This window comes from Cebidichthys violaceus, unplaced genomic scaffold, assembly GCF_023349555.1.
Source record: "Cebidichthys violaceus isolate CVI_PGR_0920_01 unplaced genomic scaffold, fCebVio1.0.p SCAF_4, whole genome shotgun sequence".
Taxonomy (NCBI): domain Eukaryota; kingdom Metazoa; phylum Chordata; class Actinopteri; order Perciformes; family Stichaeidae; genus Cebidichthys; species Cebidichthys violaceus.
In genome coordinates this window covers 17,128,800-17,144,650 of record NW_027176594.1, presented here as the reverse complement: position 1 = coordinate 17,144,650, position 15,851 = coordinate 17,128,800, and the positions used below count along the sequence as shown (strand labels likewise).

Below are 15,851 nucleotides of genomic sequence, written 5' to 3'. Positions count from 1 at the left end.
GCACATTTCCACACAAGTTTATATTTACAAACACACGTGAATGAATCCAATTGAGCTCCAAGTACCGCATTTTTTTTAACGCCCCCTGCTGCTTCCGCCTGCTGTCCTCCACTCTCTAGTGAGACGCAGGTCAATGTTGAACGAGCCTATTGGGATTGGGCCTGTGTGCTACCTACACAGTATATGGTACTTCCGGGGTATGTGTCACATGACTTGTCTCCACCTCTCTGCACCTCTCTGCGGCTGCGTCAGGAGGAGAACCGACGGACCCGTCAGGTTGAGGTTACAAGAGGTTATAAAATACATTTGTCACTATACTTTTCCCACTACAGTGTAAATATCCAGTCAGATACAGAACCATGAATCCTGATATTATGAGAGAGCGGAAAAACGCCACGTTTGACGTCGAGAAACTGACCCACATTTTGGACGGGGGGCCTGAAAAGACCAAAAGACGGCGAGAGATTGGTGAGTTTGAAACGTCTACTTTGCCCGATCGTGCGAGGAGTTGTTGTGCTCGTTACCGCCGACACCGACAACTTCATATGATGATGACAGTCAGGATATTAGCAAAACAATACTGTTGAGAAAAAGGAAGCTAGTGGTTAGCATATGCTTTCATTGGCTGTTTGTTTATGTCAACCTAATCTCAATTTACGGGGCTATCTCTAAAGTTAGTTATGTAAAGAGGATGTGGTGTATCCCAAAGGTTACATTGGCGTACACTGACAGTAACGTTAGTTGGTCACAGTTTTTTTAAGTGTCCAATTATGTAACGTTCAACGTTACCGACGTTTGTTACGTTACAACTGAACTTCATGTTCAAGAGGCCGTGCTACTTTATTCATATCCTCTTTAGGCAAACCATAACATGTGTCTCAGAACAATATGTTTAATTCAATGTTGACGAATGCCAATTCATGGAAAAATAAAGACCATATTTAAAACCCAAAAGTAATCACATTTTACAAGCTGCAACCAGAGAACTTTGTATTATTTTCTCAAAAATAACTCTAAAAGATTAATCGATTATCAAGTTTCTTATTAGGTTTTTGTCCATTGACTTATTCATTAATGAGTTTGCCAGAACAGTCCACTGAACAAACGATTAACCTACATTTGATTACAGAGAGCTGAGGGAAGCGAAATATAAACAAACAAAAGAAGGCTTCCCTTATCGACCAATGCCTTGCAAGCATATATGATGTATTTGGTCTCGAAATGTGGACTTTGCAGGATGCATCTCCTCCATTGTCACACAGCTGTTTAAAAATGGATGTATTGTATGCATGACAGTTACAACCTACTGTATTTACTTGTTATCCCACTTAATACACTTATTCAATCTTGATACACATTTTCACACATGGTTACACATGTAATAGACTTTTATATATGTCCACATAAACTTTAACACATGTATTGTGTAGACTAGCGCAGCTGTTTAACCAAAAGATACATTTCTGATTTCATTTCCACTATAGAGTCGATGGTTCTCAGCGACCCGGACTTTAAGGAGGAGGACCCAAACTTCCTGTCCCGCAGTGAGCGCTATGACCAGGCTGTTAAAAAAAGTGCCCAAATGATCCTGAAGCTCAGAGAGTATGGCATTGCAGACCCAGAGGAGATCTACTGCTACAAGAAGTATGTGGTAAACGAGTCGACATGTGAGCAAACTATTATGACCTCGGTCAGGTACCGCCAGTATCAAAGGTTTGACTGCCGGATACAAAATGGCATTGCCAGTGATAGTTTTCACATACCAAAGGTTGCCATGATGCAGCTCGGGCGCCGTGATATGAGATCAGCCATTAAAAGTGGTGGACCATTTTAACATGTTTTTACCAACAGTTCCATTACTGTCCGATAACTGTATCCAACAACTAAACAGCAGGGTGGTTGAGACATTTCCTGTGGAAAATGTGTCAGATTTATCGGAGCTTGACCAACAATCTGTGTAGATGTATGTGGCCAATGAATGCAGTTGGGGCAAAGTTCAAGATAAGATTAAAACTGTGTCAGAGGGTGCAGTATGCAAGGTCCCAGCTTTCACTCGCTGCACGTCATGCAGTGTAATAGATAATCTATTTTTATGTTGTTTTTTTTAGGTTTTTGTCAAATTTTCAGTGTGCACTCCCAAGCTTTCTCTCAGCCTATATGATGTAGATGCTTTTCAAAATGATTGCACATTAGGATAGGATATATGTGGATCAGATTTTCTTGATCTGTCAGTCCCAGTAGTAATGTGATTGTTTTCCAGAAGGAAGCTCTAAAATGTATTGTTAAATAAGACAAATATGCTTTATCCAGGACCTTACTAAATTGTATGTGTGTGATAAACTTGACCTCAGCCATAAAACTCAAAGTGCTTTGATGGTTCATCAAATACATCAGTTACATAATGTTGGAGTAATGGTGAATCTCAACTTAAGCTGTGTGTCCTACGTTTTCCCGTCGCCCAGTATGGTGAAAGGCAACCAGCATGAGTCCCTGGGGCTACACTTTGTCATGTTCCTCCCGACCTTGTACAGCCAGTGTGACCCTCAGCAGTCCAGGAAATGGATACCTCTGGCCGAGTCCTTCCAGGCCGTGGGCACATATGCCCAAACTGAAATGGGTCACGGTCAGTCCTGGACTTAGCTCTGAACTTATGCTAAGTCTTATGCTGCTTGTTGTTGAAGGCTCTCAAACACAACTTGATCGTGCTGTTTATAAAATAGCACAAATTGGCATTTGTGTTTTTAGATATTTAGCCTAAATGATATTTGGGGCTGGAAAAAGAGGCCCGTTACCACAGGTTTGGAGTTCCAAGAGCAGTTCTGGTGATTTCTTTGTACGTGTTTGACAGATCCAAATCATGTAGAAAATTAAAAAGTAGTTGCATGCGTGTCCTGACAATTGTGTCCATATTTTACGTTTTGTTCTAACGAGACATGATGAATTGTGGCTGGTTAACTAGGTGTGCTGTAGCTTCGTTACTAACAACGCTCCTCTAGTGGTTGTCCCTTACACCTTTCATGGTTAGTAACAATAGTAGTAGCTTAATAAAAGAAATTTGTAGTTTTGTCTCGTCAAAAACGTATTCCCATCTACATTCAGGGGTTCTACTGCTTTCCTCCTCACAACTCTCCCATCTTTGTTTCATGATGATGCACTGATGGAAAATAATCAAGACACAGTAATCAAAATGCCCATGAGCTTCACCATCACTTTTGCAAATGATGAACTTATTTTCCTATTGGTTTTAATCATTAAGTTATTCTTAATTATCTGATCTGTCTTTTGTTTGGCTGTTGATATCTGGAATGGGGAAGAAGTTGTTCTGGTGTGTGAATTAATAGGTAGTGTAGACTGGAAACTGAAACTGGTCTGATTTTATTTTTTCCATGCAATCTCTCATCAACAGCAGGTGGACATGTGTGGTCCGGGATCTCATAATGAGGCTGAGTTCCAGCTTCTCTTCTTTGTAGTCGGAGAGAATGTAGGCTTACAGCTATTGTTTGTTGCCTTGCTGTAAGAAAGTTGAATGGATGTTATTGTGAATTAGTGGTTGATCTGCGCAAACCTACACTGAAAGTTTAGACCCGATGACCCCGTCTTTAATGAACTTTAGTTTAGTTTAGTGTTCTAGCAGATTGGAGCAACACTTGGCCAAATCCAAGAGTATCATTTATGTCGTGACTCGTGACTTAATGTGGCCGTGGTCACTTTTCTAGAGCTACGACTAACAATTGCATTCGTTATGGATTAATCTGCTGACTGTTTTCTTTATGAATCGCTTTGTCTATAAAGTTTCAGAAAACTGATTTTTTTTTTTTTTTTTTTTAAATCACCAAGACCAAGGAATGCTGTGAACTCTTACATTTGAGAGTTGGCAGTTTTCAATTGAAACTGGTTATCAAAATAGATCCCGAAGCATTTTTTTCTTTTAATTAGCCTACCTCATCTGCAAAGACTTCATTTTAATGTCCAAAATATCCATCTCATGTTCTCTAAACATGTGTGCTGTCTTTTAAACTGCATGTTGCCAGAGTAGTTGAACATCCAGGTGGTACTGAACAAGAAGTTGACATGTGACCACTTGGTGTATAGAAATGTAAGAGGCAGCTAAATCAGGAGTGTGTTTGAACTTTTATGCTTTGATTTGATCAGTTTATGGTCAGAAACAGTGACTTAAGTGCTGTACATAACTAAACAGCTCCTAAAGACAGATTTAAATGAGTGCAGTTTCAAGCCAAATTGTGACGACGCGATCAAATCAATATGCATGGTATGCTCAAAAGCTGTTTTAATTTGTCTTCACTGCTTTCCTGCACATCCTCTGTCTTTCTCTTCCATCGCTTCTTCTTCATCTGAACCATATCAACTCTTACCCACAATCCCTCCTGTGGATTTTTGAAAATACTTAATCCAACATCCTCTCCTCCATTGATCTGCACTTACATCTGCCTCCTGGCCCTCTCTGCATCACCACCTGCTTCTCTTTTCCATTTGCCCCTGTCCTGCGTGGCCCTAGCTGTGTGCACCCGGACAGGCCAGAGCCCTTGGATCTCCATCTGGGGATGTTCCTGCCCACACTGCTCAACCAGGCCACCCCAGAGCAGATGGACCGTTTCTTCATGCCCGCCTGGAACCTAGAGATCATCGGCACCTACGCTCAGACTGAGATGGGCCACGGTAAAATGAACAGAGCAGTCCAAAATATCAGGCCTGTTTAGGCCGGTCAGCAGACAGGGATTATTTGGTTACTTTATTACAGGCAATAGACCCCAGAATTGTTGCGTAATGACATTCTGTACATGTAGGTGCTACATTTTTAGGATTGTGATAATTCTCATGCTTTCGTTAAATCTAATGTTGACCTTATTTGTACTAGTTTTTAATTCATTCACTAAAACTTCCACGGATAATGAGGTTTATTGTTTGCTTGACTTGCAGGTGTTTTAACATCTTCTCCATCATTATTTTCCTTTTGTGTTAAAAAGGAACTTGATGATGAATGCAACCAAAAGTAGGTCGATTGACCCACTGGTCAAGTGAAAAGTTATCACAAGTTTGTACAAACTTAAATTTGCCTTTGACGTGCAAACCTGAGAGAATCTGTCACTAGGTGTTATGCTCCCTGACACACTACCTCTCCCACACTCGTATCATCATGTGTTTCTTGAACTAACAGTCTTAGATAGTTTGTATATGTTTGTTTCAGCCTCTGTCTTTAGTTGCAGACCAGTATAGCAACACGTTCCAGTTTGATTAGACCAACCAGTTTGTTTCTTTTAGATTCGAACTCCGAGGCCATCAAGCACATGGCATGACATACAGCATGAGTTGAATTATCTTAAAATATGATTGTTGCATATGTTTTTTGGTCTGTCAAACACCTACAATGTTCACTGTTTTGCTCCTTTGTGTTGGCTTCATCCATTCTATTTTTTATTTTAAAGAGTTCAGAAACCTAGAAATGCATGTTTCAAGTTGTCATGGGCTAAACCTGCCTTTTATCCATTATCTTATTTGATTTATGCTGAAGAATTATATGATTCATTGATTAATCTTCAGTCTGTTAATGTCACATCAGGTAATTTCAGTGTATGTGTGTGTGTTTGATGGGCTTTGATGTGATGTCTAGGCACACACCTCAGGGGGCTGGAGACCACAGCCACATATGACCCAGCCACGCAGGAGTTTGTCTTGAACAGTCCCACCGTCAGCTCCATCAAATGGTGGCCTGGAGGACGTAAGTACACTCACACTATCACGTCTCTGCAGGACTGGACCAAGAAATATTTTGCAGCCTGGAATTGGAATAATACCAGAATTCCTGTAAGGAATATGTTTTGTATTTGTCTAGATGTTGCACTGCTTTTTTTCTTGTTTTTCTTTCAGGCTGAGAAAACCTCATTGACATTCAGAACAAACACGTTTTAACCCTCTCACTCCCTCTCTTTCTAGTTGGAAAGACCTCCAACCATGCCATAGTTCTAGCCCAGCTTTACACTCAGGGAAATTTCCACGGCCTGCATGCTTTTATTGTACCCATCCGTGACATGGACACACACGTTCCCCTGCCAGGTAACCGCCGTCTGCGATATGTGTCTGGATTTGGTGTTTGCGGTAAAGTCACTCCTCATTTACCTTCCTTTCTCTGCCTCCCTTTTTTTCGGTGTGTGTCTTTTTTTCCCCGTCTCTTCTAGGTATTGTTGTTGGAGATATCGGCCCCAAGTTTGGCTTCAGTGAAGTTGACAACGGCTTCCTGAAACTAGAGAACGTGCGAATCCCACGAGACAACATGCTGATGAAATACGCCAAGGTAACGTGACATTATTTGAGTTGATAGTTTCCCTGAGGACAAATGGATTTAAGTTGATTGCCTCCATGGAGTGTAAAACTGAACATTACCATCTTCATGAAGGTAGCATTTATTCCAGTGCTGTTGTATTAGACTGCATTACTTTTATCTGGGTGTGCCTTTATAAACTGTTGTAATAATACACTGAGTTTATGCAGTGTATTGCATCTATAGTGGGATGTTTGCTCCTCAAGGCATCTGCAGTCAGAATGACTCTGTCTCTCCACTAGGTGGAGCCAGATGGAACCTATCTGAAGCCACCAAGCGCCAAGCTGACCTACGGCACCATGGTGTTCATCCGCTCCATGATTGTAGGCGAGTCAGCCCGGGCCCTCTCCAAATCCTGCACCATCGCCATCCGCTACAGTTCTGTTCGACACCAGTCTGAAATCCGGCCGGGGTCAGTCAACACAAATGAGTGTACTTCAGCAAACAGCTGCACAAACATTTCATTACTTACAGAAGTTGCAAGGAAACACATGCTTAAGTTCAAGCTCAAAATTAGATTTTACTTATGGCTTTCAGGGTCGGCTGGTGGAAAATGTTCAAGGTAGGGCTGTGCCACATCCAATCAATTTCAGCAAACATCCCAGTATGATTTGATGCAAAAATCATGTAATGCGTTATCAAAAACGCATTACAACTTTGCAGTTAAATATTTTACATTTATTCCAACACAAAAAAAAAGCAGTAAATAACACTTTGACAAACATGTAAGGACATCTCAGGCAATTCCCTCATTCTGGGGGATCCCGAGGCGTTCCCAGGCTAGCTGAGAGATGTGATCCGTCCAGCGTGTTCTGGCTCTTCCCCGGGGTCTCCTACCAGTTGGGCGTGCAGGACAAGCATATATTTTGCGCAGATATCATATTTTCCACATACTACTGGGTGCATTCCATATTTCAAAAACACAAATATGGTGGGGGAAAACTCTGGACAGACCTGGTAAGCCCAAACGGGTAGTGCGAGCAAACTGGGAACGTCTGGAGGAGGCCCCTGTCCGGGAGATCTTCAACTCACACCTCCGGCGGAGCTTTTCTAGCATCCCTGTTGAGGTTGGGGGCATCGAACAGGAATGGACGATGTTCAAAGCTTCTATTGCCAAAGCTACAGCGGTGAGCTGTGGTCTCAAGGTCTTAGGTGCCTCAAGGGGCGGTAACCCTCGAACACCGTGGTGGACACCGGTGGTCAGGGAAGACTGACTGAAGAAAGAGGCCTTCCAGGATATGTTATCCCGGAGGACTCCTGAGGCAGTTGCAAGGTACCGTCAGACCCGAAGGGCTACAGCTGCTGCCGTGAAGGAGGCAAAGCAGTGGGTATGGGAGAAGTTTGGAGTAGCCATGGAGAAGGACTTTCGGTTGGCACCAAGGTGTTTCTGGAAAACCATCCAGAACCTCAGGAGGGGGAAACGGGGAAACATCCAAGCTGTATACAGTAAGGATTTGACTCTGTTGACTTCAACTGAGGGGGTAATCGGGCGGTGGAAGGAGCACTTTAAGGAACTCCTGAATCCGACTAATACGCCCTCTACTGTAGAGGCAGAGCTGGAGGCTGATGGGGGAGCATCATCAATTTCCCTGGTGGAAGTCACTGAGGTAGTCAAACAACTCCACAGTGGTAAAGCCCCAGGGATTGATGTGATCTGTCCAGAAATGCTGAAGGCACTGGGTGTGGAGGGGCTGTCTTGGATGACACGTCTCTTCAACATTGTGTGGAGGTCTGGGACGGTGCCTAGGGAGTGGCAGACCGGGGTGGTGGTTTCCCTGTTTAAAAAGGGGGACCAGAGGGTGTGTACCAATTACCGAGGTATCACACTACTCAGCCTCCCTGGTAAAGTCTACTCCAAGGTGCTGGAAAGTAGGGTTCGGCCGATAGTCGAACCTTGGATTGAAGAGGAACAATGAGGATTCCGTCCTGCCCGTGGAACAACGGACCAGCTCTTCACTCTCGCAAGGATCCTGGAGGGGGCTTGGGAATACTCCCATCCGGTCTACATGTGTTTTGTGGACCTGGAGAAGGCGTATGACCGGGTCCCCCGGGAGATACTGTGGGAGGTGCTGCGGGAGTATGGGGTGAGGGGGCCACTTCTGGGGGCCATCCAATCCCTGTACGCCTAAAGCAAGAGCTGTGTCTGGGTTCTCGGCAGTAAGTCGGACTCGTTTCCGGTGAGGGTTGGCCTCCGCCAGGGCTGTGCTTTGTCACCAATCCTGTTTGTGGTATTCATAGACAGGATATTGAGGCGTAGTCGTGGGGAGGAGTGTTTACATTTCAGTGGGCTGAGGATTGCATCGCTGCTGTTTGCAGATGATGTGGTCCTGATGTCTTCATCGGGCTGTGACCTCCAGCACTCACTGGATCGGTTCACAGCCGAGTGTGAAGCGGTTGGGATGAGGATCAGCACCTCTAAATCTGAGGCCATGGTTCTCAACAGGAAACAGGAAACTCAGTGGATTGCCCATTCCGGGTAGGGAATGAGTCCTTACCCCAAGTGAAGGAGTTCAAGTACCTCGGGGTCTTGTTCGCGAGTGAGGGAACAATGGAACGTGAGATTGGCCGGAGAATCGGAGCAGCTAGTGCAGTATTGCAGTCGCTCCACCGCACCATTGTGACGAAAAGAGAACTGAGCCGCAAGACAAAGCTCTCTATCTACCGGGCAATCTTTCTTCCTACTCTCACCTATGGTCATGTGAACTGGGTCATGACCGAAAGAATTAGATCGCGGGTACAAGCGGCCGAAATGGGTTTCCTCAGGAGGGTGGCTGGCATCTCCCTTAGAGATAGGATGAGAAGTTCGGTCATCTGTGAGGGACTCGAAGTAGAGCCGCTGCTCCTTTGCGTGGAAAGGAGCCTGTTGAGGTGGTTTGGGCATCTGGTGAGGATGCCACCTGGGCGCCTCCCTAGGGAGGTGTTCCAGGCACGACCAGCTGGGAGGAGACTCCGAGGGTGGCCCAGGTCCAGGTGGAGGGACTATATCTCCAAACTGGCCTGGGAGCACCTTGGGATCCCCCAGTCAGAGCTGGCTAATGTGGCCCGGGAAAGGGAAGTTTGGGGTCCCCTGCTGGAGCTGTTGCCCCCGCGACCCGATCCCGGATAAGCGGTTGAAGATGAGATGAGACAAATACTGACAATTTGTATAATTTATTATTATTTAAATTTTTTGTGGCTCAAGGGGGGACGGCACCCTCTATTGGTCAGCCGCCACTGGAAGTAGCACTGTTTTTTCATGCTTCTATCTCTTACCACATTCCCATGTATCAAAGGGAAGTCCAACCTTTTATATGAGATCCTGTGTGTTTGTGTCCCACAGAGACCCAGAGCCTCAGATCCTCGATTACCAGACGCAGCAGTACAAGCTCTTCCCTTTGCTGGCTATGGCCTATGCCTTCACTTTTGTTGGCCAGTATATGAGCCAGACCTACCACCGCATCAGTGGAGACATCAACCAGGGGGACTTCAGTGAGCTGCCTGAGGTACTTACTGTTTCTCATATTCTAGTCAGGGCAATAGATCATCCATGGCAAATTCTATTACTTCTTCTTTACTTTTAAATGTGTATATAATTGTCAACTAGTGCCTCCATGAAGCTCTTTCCACCCTCTTTGTCTTCCGATCTCCAGCTCCATGCCCTGTCTGCGGGTCTGAAGGCCTTCACCACATGGGCAACCAACTCTGCCATCGAGGTGTGCCGCATGTCATGTGGCGGCCACGGCTACTCCTGCAGCAGCGCCTTGCCGGATATTTACGTGAACTTCACCCCTACGTGCACCTACGAGGGAGAGAACACAGTCATGATGCTGCAGACTGCGAGGTAACTCGTCACACAGACTCGTATGACAACAAATGTGACACCTTAACAAGACCAAGTTCTCCACCCAACTCTGTCTCAAACACACTCTGGAAAAGCCTGGGTGGTTTGTTTCTGTGTCGTTAGAGAGCTCATAAAGTAGGAGTTATGTCATCTTTGTGTCTACTTTAAGCTGTAACATTTAACCTTATAGTAACATCGGCGTAATACCAGAATTAATTTTAGTACAGGTACTCAAACAGCAAGGCTCTCAATGAAGTACACACACATTTAGCTTTTTTAACCGAGACAAATACAGACAAACAAAGGCATAAACATACACCCACTCAGCAGCCCTATCATACCACAATGCAGGGACACACCTTCACTCCTACCACAGCAAAAACAAACACAGGTGACCTGTTATATCCCTAAATGATAGTTTTTATTGTTAGTTACTACCAGCACTATAATGGTCAGTTTGAGAATGCTGTAATGTGATGTTTCCCTGGCAAAGTTGTGCCAACAGTTACTGAAATGTTGAATTACACAATGAGCTCTTAACTGAACATGAAGTACACAGACAAAGGCTGAAGGTGTTGTGAATGGGTACGAATAAGGAGGTTGATACTTGACACCACACTTGGATTTGGTATTAGCAAAATGATACACAATCATACAAGAAGAAATAAATTATGTTAACAGTACCACAGGAAATACTGCATTTGGGTACAGCTGAGTTCCATGACTGTGAACACCAAATAGTTCACCAGTCAGCTCGTGCTCCCATGGTTTAGTTGTTTAACCCTCACCTGTTTGCCTCTTCAACTTTTGTCCATGCAGATTCCTGGTGAAGAGCTACCGGCAGGCTAAGGCAGGACAGCAGCTGAGCGGCATTGTGTCATATCTGAATGAACCGAAGCATCAGAGGGTCCAGCCCCAGCCCGTTGCGGCCAGACCAACCGTAGTCGACATAAATGACCTGGCTAGCCTGGTGGAGGTCTACAAACTGCGAGCTGCCACGTAAGAGACAAGATCTAGTTACTTGAGCTATTTGAGTTATTTAACGCCTTTTACCATTTCATGTTGTTTTCCACATTTTTATCAGACACATTTGTTATTTATGTTAAAGTACAAAAAAAACATTTTGAAGTTATTTATTATCTTCAGTTAATATAAAACTGCTCTGATCCCTCCACTCTTGGCTCATGGTTCCCAAAGAGTATCTGTCCTGATGTGCTGTTGTCTACTGTCGACCATATTTCTGCCTTTGTTCATTTCACTGACATAATATGCGGCTCTGACCACATCCGCATACTGTCAGTCTTAGTCACATACTGTCAGCTGTGTGGCGAGCACAAACAGCGGCTAAGCCAGTCTGGTGGAGGGTGGTGAAATGTGGCCTACCAGATCAGACATTAGAGGAATAAAGGACAGTTGCGTTTTAGTCGTAATTTATTTGTTTCTAAAAAAAGGCTCCCTATGAAATATTCCTTCCATTAAAAAATATATGGATTTGATTCTTATTTCATAAGAGACGTTCCAGATTTCAGGGGAATTTAAAGTAAAGAGACATCCTCTGCTGTTCTTAAAACCCAAAGATAATAGTTATGCCATGTTGTTAAAACTGAAGAGGTAAAGAGTGTCTTAATGGTGTTATTAATGTATATTAATGACATCATTGGTTAATTCAGATAATGTGTTTGTGTTTGTAGTCTAGTTGAGCTGGCAGCTAAGAGCATCCAGCAGGAGTTGCAGCTCAGGAAGAGCCAGGAGGACGCCTGGAACAACAGCGCTGTTGACCTGGTCAGAGCCACAGATGTAAGTTCAGTCCAGTTCTCTCTGTCTGTCTGTCTGTCTGTCTGTCTGTCTGTCTGTCTGTCTGTCTGTCCGTCCGTCCATGACACAGTTTAAAGCCTTACGTAGCTTGTGATACACAGACATGGCTTGGACTTATGGGTAATTGTAGAGATTGATGCCAAGCTCCAAAGCCAATATGTTGTTCGTTCTGACGCAGCCTGAAGTCAAATTCTGCTCATGTCCATCTCACTTCTTCTTTTTCCCCCCTGTTTTATTTTGTCTCCAGGCCCACTGTCACTATGTTGTAGTGAAGATCTTTACTGACAAGCTCGGGGAGGTCGGTGACACATCGATACACTCGGTGATGTCGACCCTTGCTCTGCTGTACGCCCTGAATGGCATCAAAAACAATTCTGGAGACTTCCTTCAGGTCAGAAAAATCATAACCTACAGAAACAACATGGTCCACATTCACTGCTAATCTTATTGTAGGTGTTACAGACATATTGCGCAAAGCTGCTCCAGTTATTTGCACACTCCCTGTGCTGTTGGTCAGTTTCACTGTCTGCTTCCTTCCATATAAAATACCAGCCTCAATTCCGTCTTTGTCTCTGAGTTAACAAAATGGATTCTTTGTGTGTCGGGTTTGTATATTTGGGCGGCTGGTAAAGTAATGCAAATTAGATTTTGTTTCATCAGCTGAGCTTTAAATTGAAAATGAAATATAAGACTTCATGCTTTGTTTAACAACCCGCCGTCTCTCTTGTCTGTTTCCTCACTGTTAAGGCGGCTGAGAGAGGCGCAGCAGCACGTTTTCATCCACATCTCCATCTGTTTTATTTCAGGCTGGACTGCTGAATGTGCCCCAGGTGCTGCAGGTTTCTGTTCGTGTCAAGGAGCTGCTGTCTCAGCTGAGGCCCAACGCTGTGGCACTAGTCGATGCCTTCGATCACCACGACAAGAAGCTGAATTCGGTCTTGGGACGATATGATGGCAACGTCTATGAGAACTTGTTCGAGTGGGCTCGCCGCTCACCGCTAAACTCCACAGAGGTCAGTCATATTCACAGGGATGAAATAAAAGTAGTGTCACTTAAATATCTTTCTCTGACTATCTAAGCTGACACTATTGCATTAGTGCACTGTAACTGTGGCCAACAATAATCATTTGGCATCAGAGGAAGAAGTTTGTGAGATTACATGCTCATTATTTCAGTTTAAATAATATTCCATTCCTTCTTCCTTCCCCAGGTCCATGAATCCTTCCACAAGTACCTGAAGCCCCTGCAGGCCAAACTGTGAGCTGACCCCTGGTACCTTGATTCCTGGCTGAGACCCATCAACACTGCATATATAAGCACAACCTTAGCCACATTAACACATCATATCATTTCTGGTATTTACCAGTCTGCATTAATTTAGCCTTGATCTCTATAAGTGGTAAGTTGATCATCATACTCAGCCACTCTCAAGGCCACAACATGTTGGAGCTGTCTACATTGATCTCTTCACAGTGGCCTGTAAACAGGGTGGACATCCTAAACAATCTAAAAGTAATTATTGAGGGGAATGGAAGTAAAAACAGGAATGAAATTAAAAAATCTCTAGTGAAATCATTATTTTGTGCAAAAAATAGCTTTATGAATACTGAAAATAATCACGTATTTGCACTTTTAGATTACCATGTTTTCTGTCGAGAAGTTCCATTGTAACGTTTCTTAGCATTTCATTTTTCCATCTTTTCCTGACTTTCTGCTGCGTGTCTGATGGCTCCTCATTGTGAACCAGCCAAGATGGAAATGCCATCTTTTTTTTTTTCTAACAAGAACACAATGTTATTATGAATGTTTCACATATTGGAGCGCTTTATGTTAGGAACAAACCAACAGCAAAATCCGTGTTGGTTGTTTCCCCTGACGACGAGGACCACCATTTTATTTGATTACACGCTGTGCCATTTGTCATGATCGTTATTAAAGAGCAGTAGTTTATCCACAACCTTTATCAATTGCTGTAGGCATTAAAATGGAAATGAACAAGTCTGTGGCAACCCCCCATAACCGTGAATAATGGTGTATGACTGACTTACATAAACATTCATGCAAATTAGAGCAGAGATCCAACAGAAACATCAAGTGAAGATATAGAATATCCCACGTAAAATACTGTGACTAAACCATTTTCAAACCATCAGTAGATAAATTCTACATATACATCAGCTGTTCTCCAGAGCCGTAAGAATTTAAAATGCCTTAAATGTCACTGTCCGACATTGTATCGGACTGTTCCTCACAGCCTTAACTTGATACTTCCCTTAAAGTGTATGCTTTTTAGAATCAAATACTCTCTCCCTTTTAGGCTTCCTTTTGTAGAGAACAGCGGCTGGGATCAGCTTGACTTCAGTCACAATGGTCTTAACATTTAAAATCTTTTAGTTGCTGTATTTCAATCACAAAGGTAAAACAATTTGCCTTTACTCTGAGCCCCACCACTCATCACACCTTGTTCTGTGTAATGAATAACATTGTTATAATTTAATGACGTTACAGATACCAGCGTGTACATTATATACACCTAACTGTACTTTGACCGAAGCTGAGCTCAATAGAGAGAATAGGGCACATCAGGACACTACGAATGTGAGACAGCGGTATTATTAACGACTTACAGGAGATGAAAGGAATCACTTTGGGATGATTTGTTCTAAATGCCTCAATTTCTGAGCTGTGGCGGCTCTCTGTCAAGCAGCGTGTTCTATCATTAGAATGAATGATGACACTGTTCTGTGCGTCCACATGCTCCTGAATGTGTTTGTGGACAGAAAGCTTTCTGCAGATAATGGTGAGTTATGTGAGGACAGGTTGTATGAATTTAAGTCCATTATCAAGTGTTTAATGAGGCCACATATGTGTGAGCTAGTATTCTCCCTCCCTGCTGTGTGGGGTTGATATATTATAAAAGAGGGTGAAAACACATTTCAAACCATACACTTTAAATAAATCCTTTGTTAATATGCTGCAATGTTTAAATCCTGCTGACTGAATTATTGTGGTTCATATATGATGTTCATTAATGCTTCTCTATCTGTTATTACTGTTTCAGAAACAAAAACCGTTGTAGAAAAAAACTGTAATTAAGTGACTCAAAGCAGAAATATAAAATAATATTGAGAATGAGAGTTGGTAGATTTGTGATCTTGGGTTATCTCAGTGGGCAGAAGTTTATTTGTATCACAGTGCCACCAAATCCAACAGGCTGGTGAATATAAGTAGCAACAGAACCACTCCAGTAAAATGTAATGAGTTTTTTTCGGCTGTAATGACACGATGATGAAAAGAAGAGCTTTAATCTAAAGCCTCACTGTGAACTGTAAAGATGATTTGTGAGATAATTATGTGCCTGAGGAAGTTGTCTTTTCTTAATACAATTAAATAATTGAGTTTTAGTACAAGGCGATTAGTGTTTCATTTCTCTTTGTATGACTTTCAATCCGTTAATTTCTGCCGTGGGGGCCCAATTATCAATCTGTAACGACTAAGCTCTTTATTAACCATGTTTGTGTGATCGTGGTTTATTGAATAATAATTTTAAACAATATGATTCTAATGGTTAGTAAATAATTTGACATGTAAGTTATATTAATAAAAAACTAAATGATTGGTGTGTTTTGTCTTCATCTGTCTTGATCCTGTCATGAATGACAGGAGGTAAACATGGACCTAAGCTGTTGCCTCGCAAAGCAATTCCGTTGAAATGTGTTAAAACGGAGCATAATTTTGGAAGATACTCATTGATTTGGCCTCGCTTGAAAAAAAAAGCTACATACCACCCATAATGCACCAGTTCCTTGCAGTAATGTAATTGGCTATCTTTGTAATTCAGGGACTGTTGCTTGCTCCATTCAAAGAGAACGTCTGCT

General features: G+C 43.0%; 1 protein-coding gene across 2 annotated transcripts; it reads left to right on the top strand.

Moving 5' to 3' along the window:
* Positions 1-231: 231 nt before the first annotated feature.
* LOC137884711 (peroxisomal acyl-coenzyme A oxidase 1-like) lies at positions 232-15,590 on the top strand. 2 transcript variants are annotated; one of them, XM_068726664.1, is made up of 14 exons: positions 232-468; positions 1,485-1,644; positions 4,517-4,677; positions 5,630-5,737; positions 5,953-6,072; positions 6,195-6,310; positions 6,580-6,749; positions 9,657-9,819; positions 9,967-10,157; positions 10,977-11,156; positions 11,849-11,954; positions 12,220-12,363; positions 12,779-12,985; positions 13,184-15,590. In XM_068726664.1, the coding sequence occupies exons 1-14, from the start codon at positions 360-362 to the stop codon at positions 13,232-13,234; spliced, it is 1,986 nt and encodes a 661-aa protein (XP_068582765.1). In that variant the 5' UTR covers positions 232-359; the 3' UTR covers positions 13,235-15,590. The 2 variants fall into 2 exon arrangements, with proteins under 2 accessions (XP_068582765.1, XP_068582766.1); XM_068726665.1 differs by lacking the exon at positions 4,517-4,677 and adding an exon at positions 2,463-2,623.
* Positions 15,591-15,851: the final 261 nt, after the last annotated feature.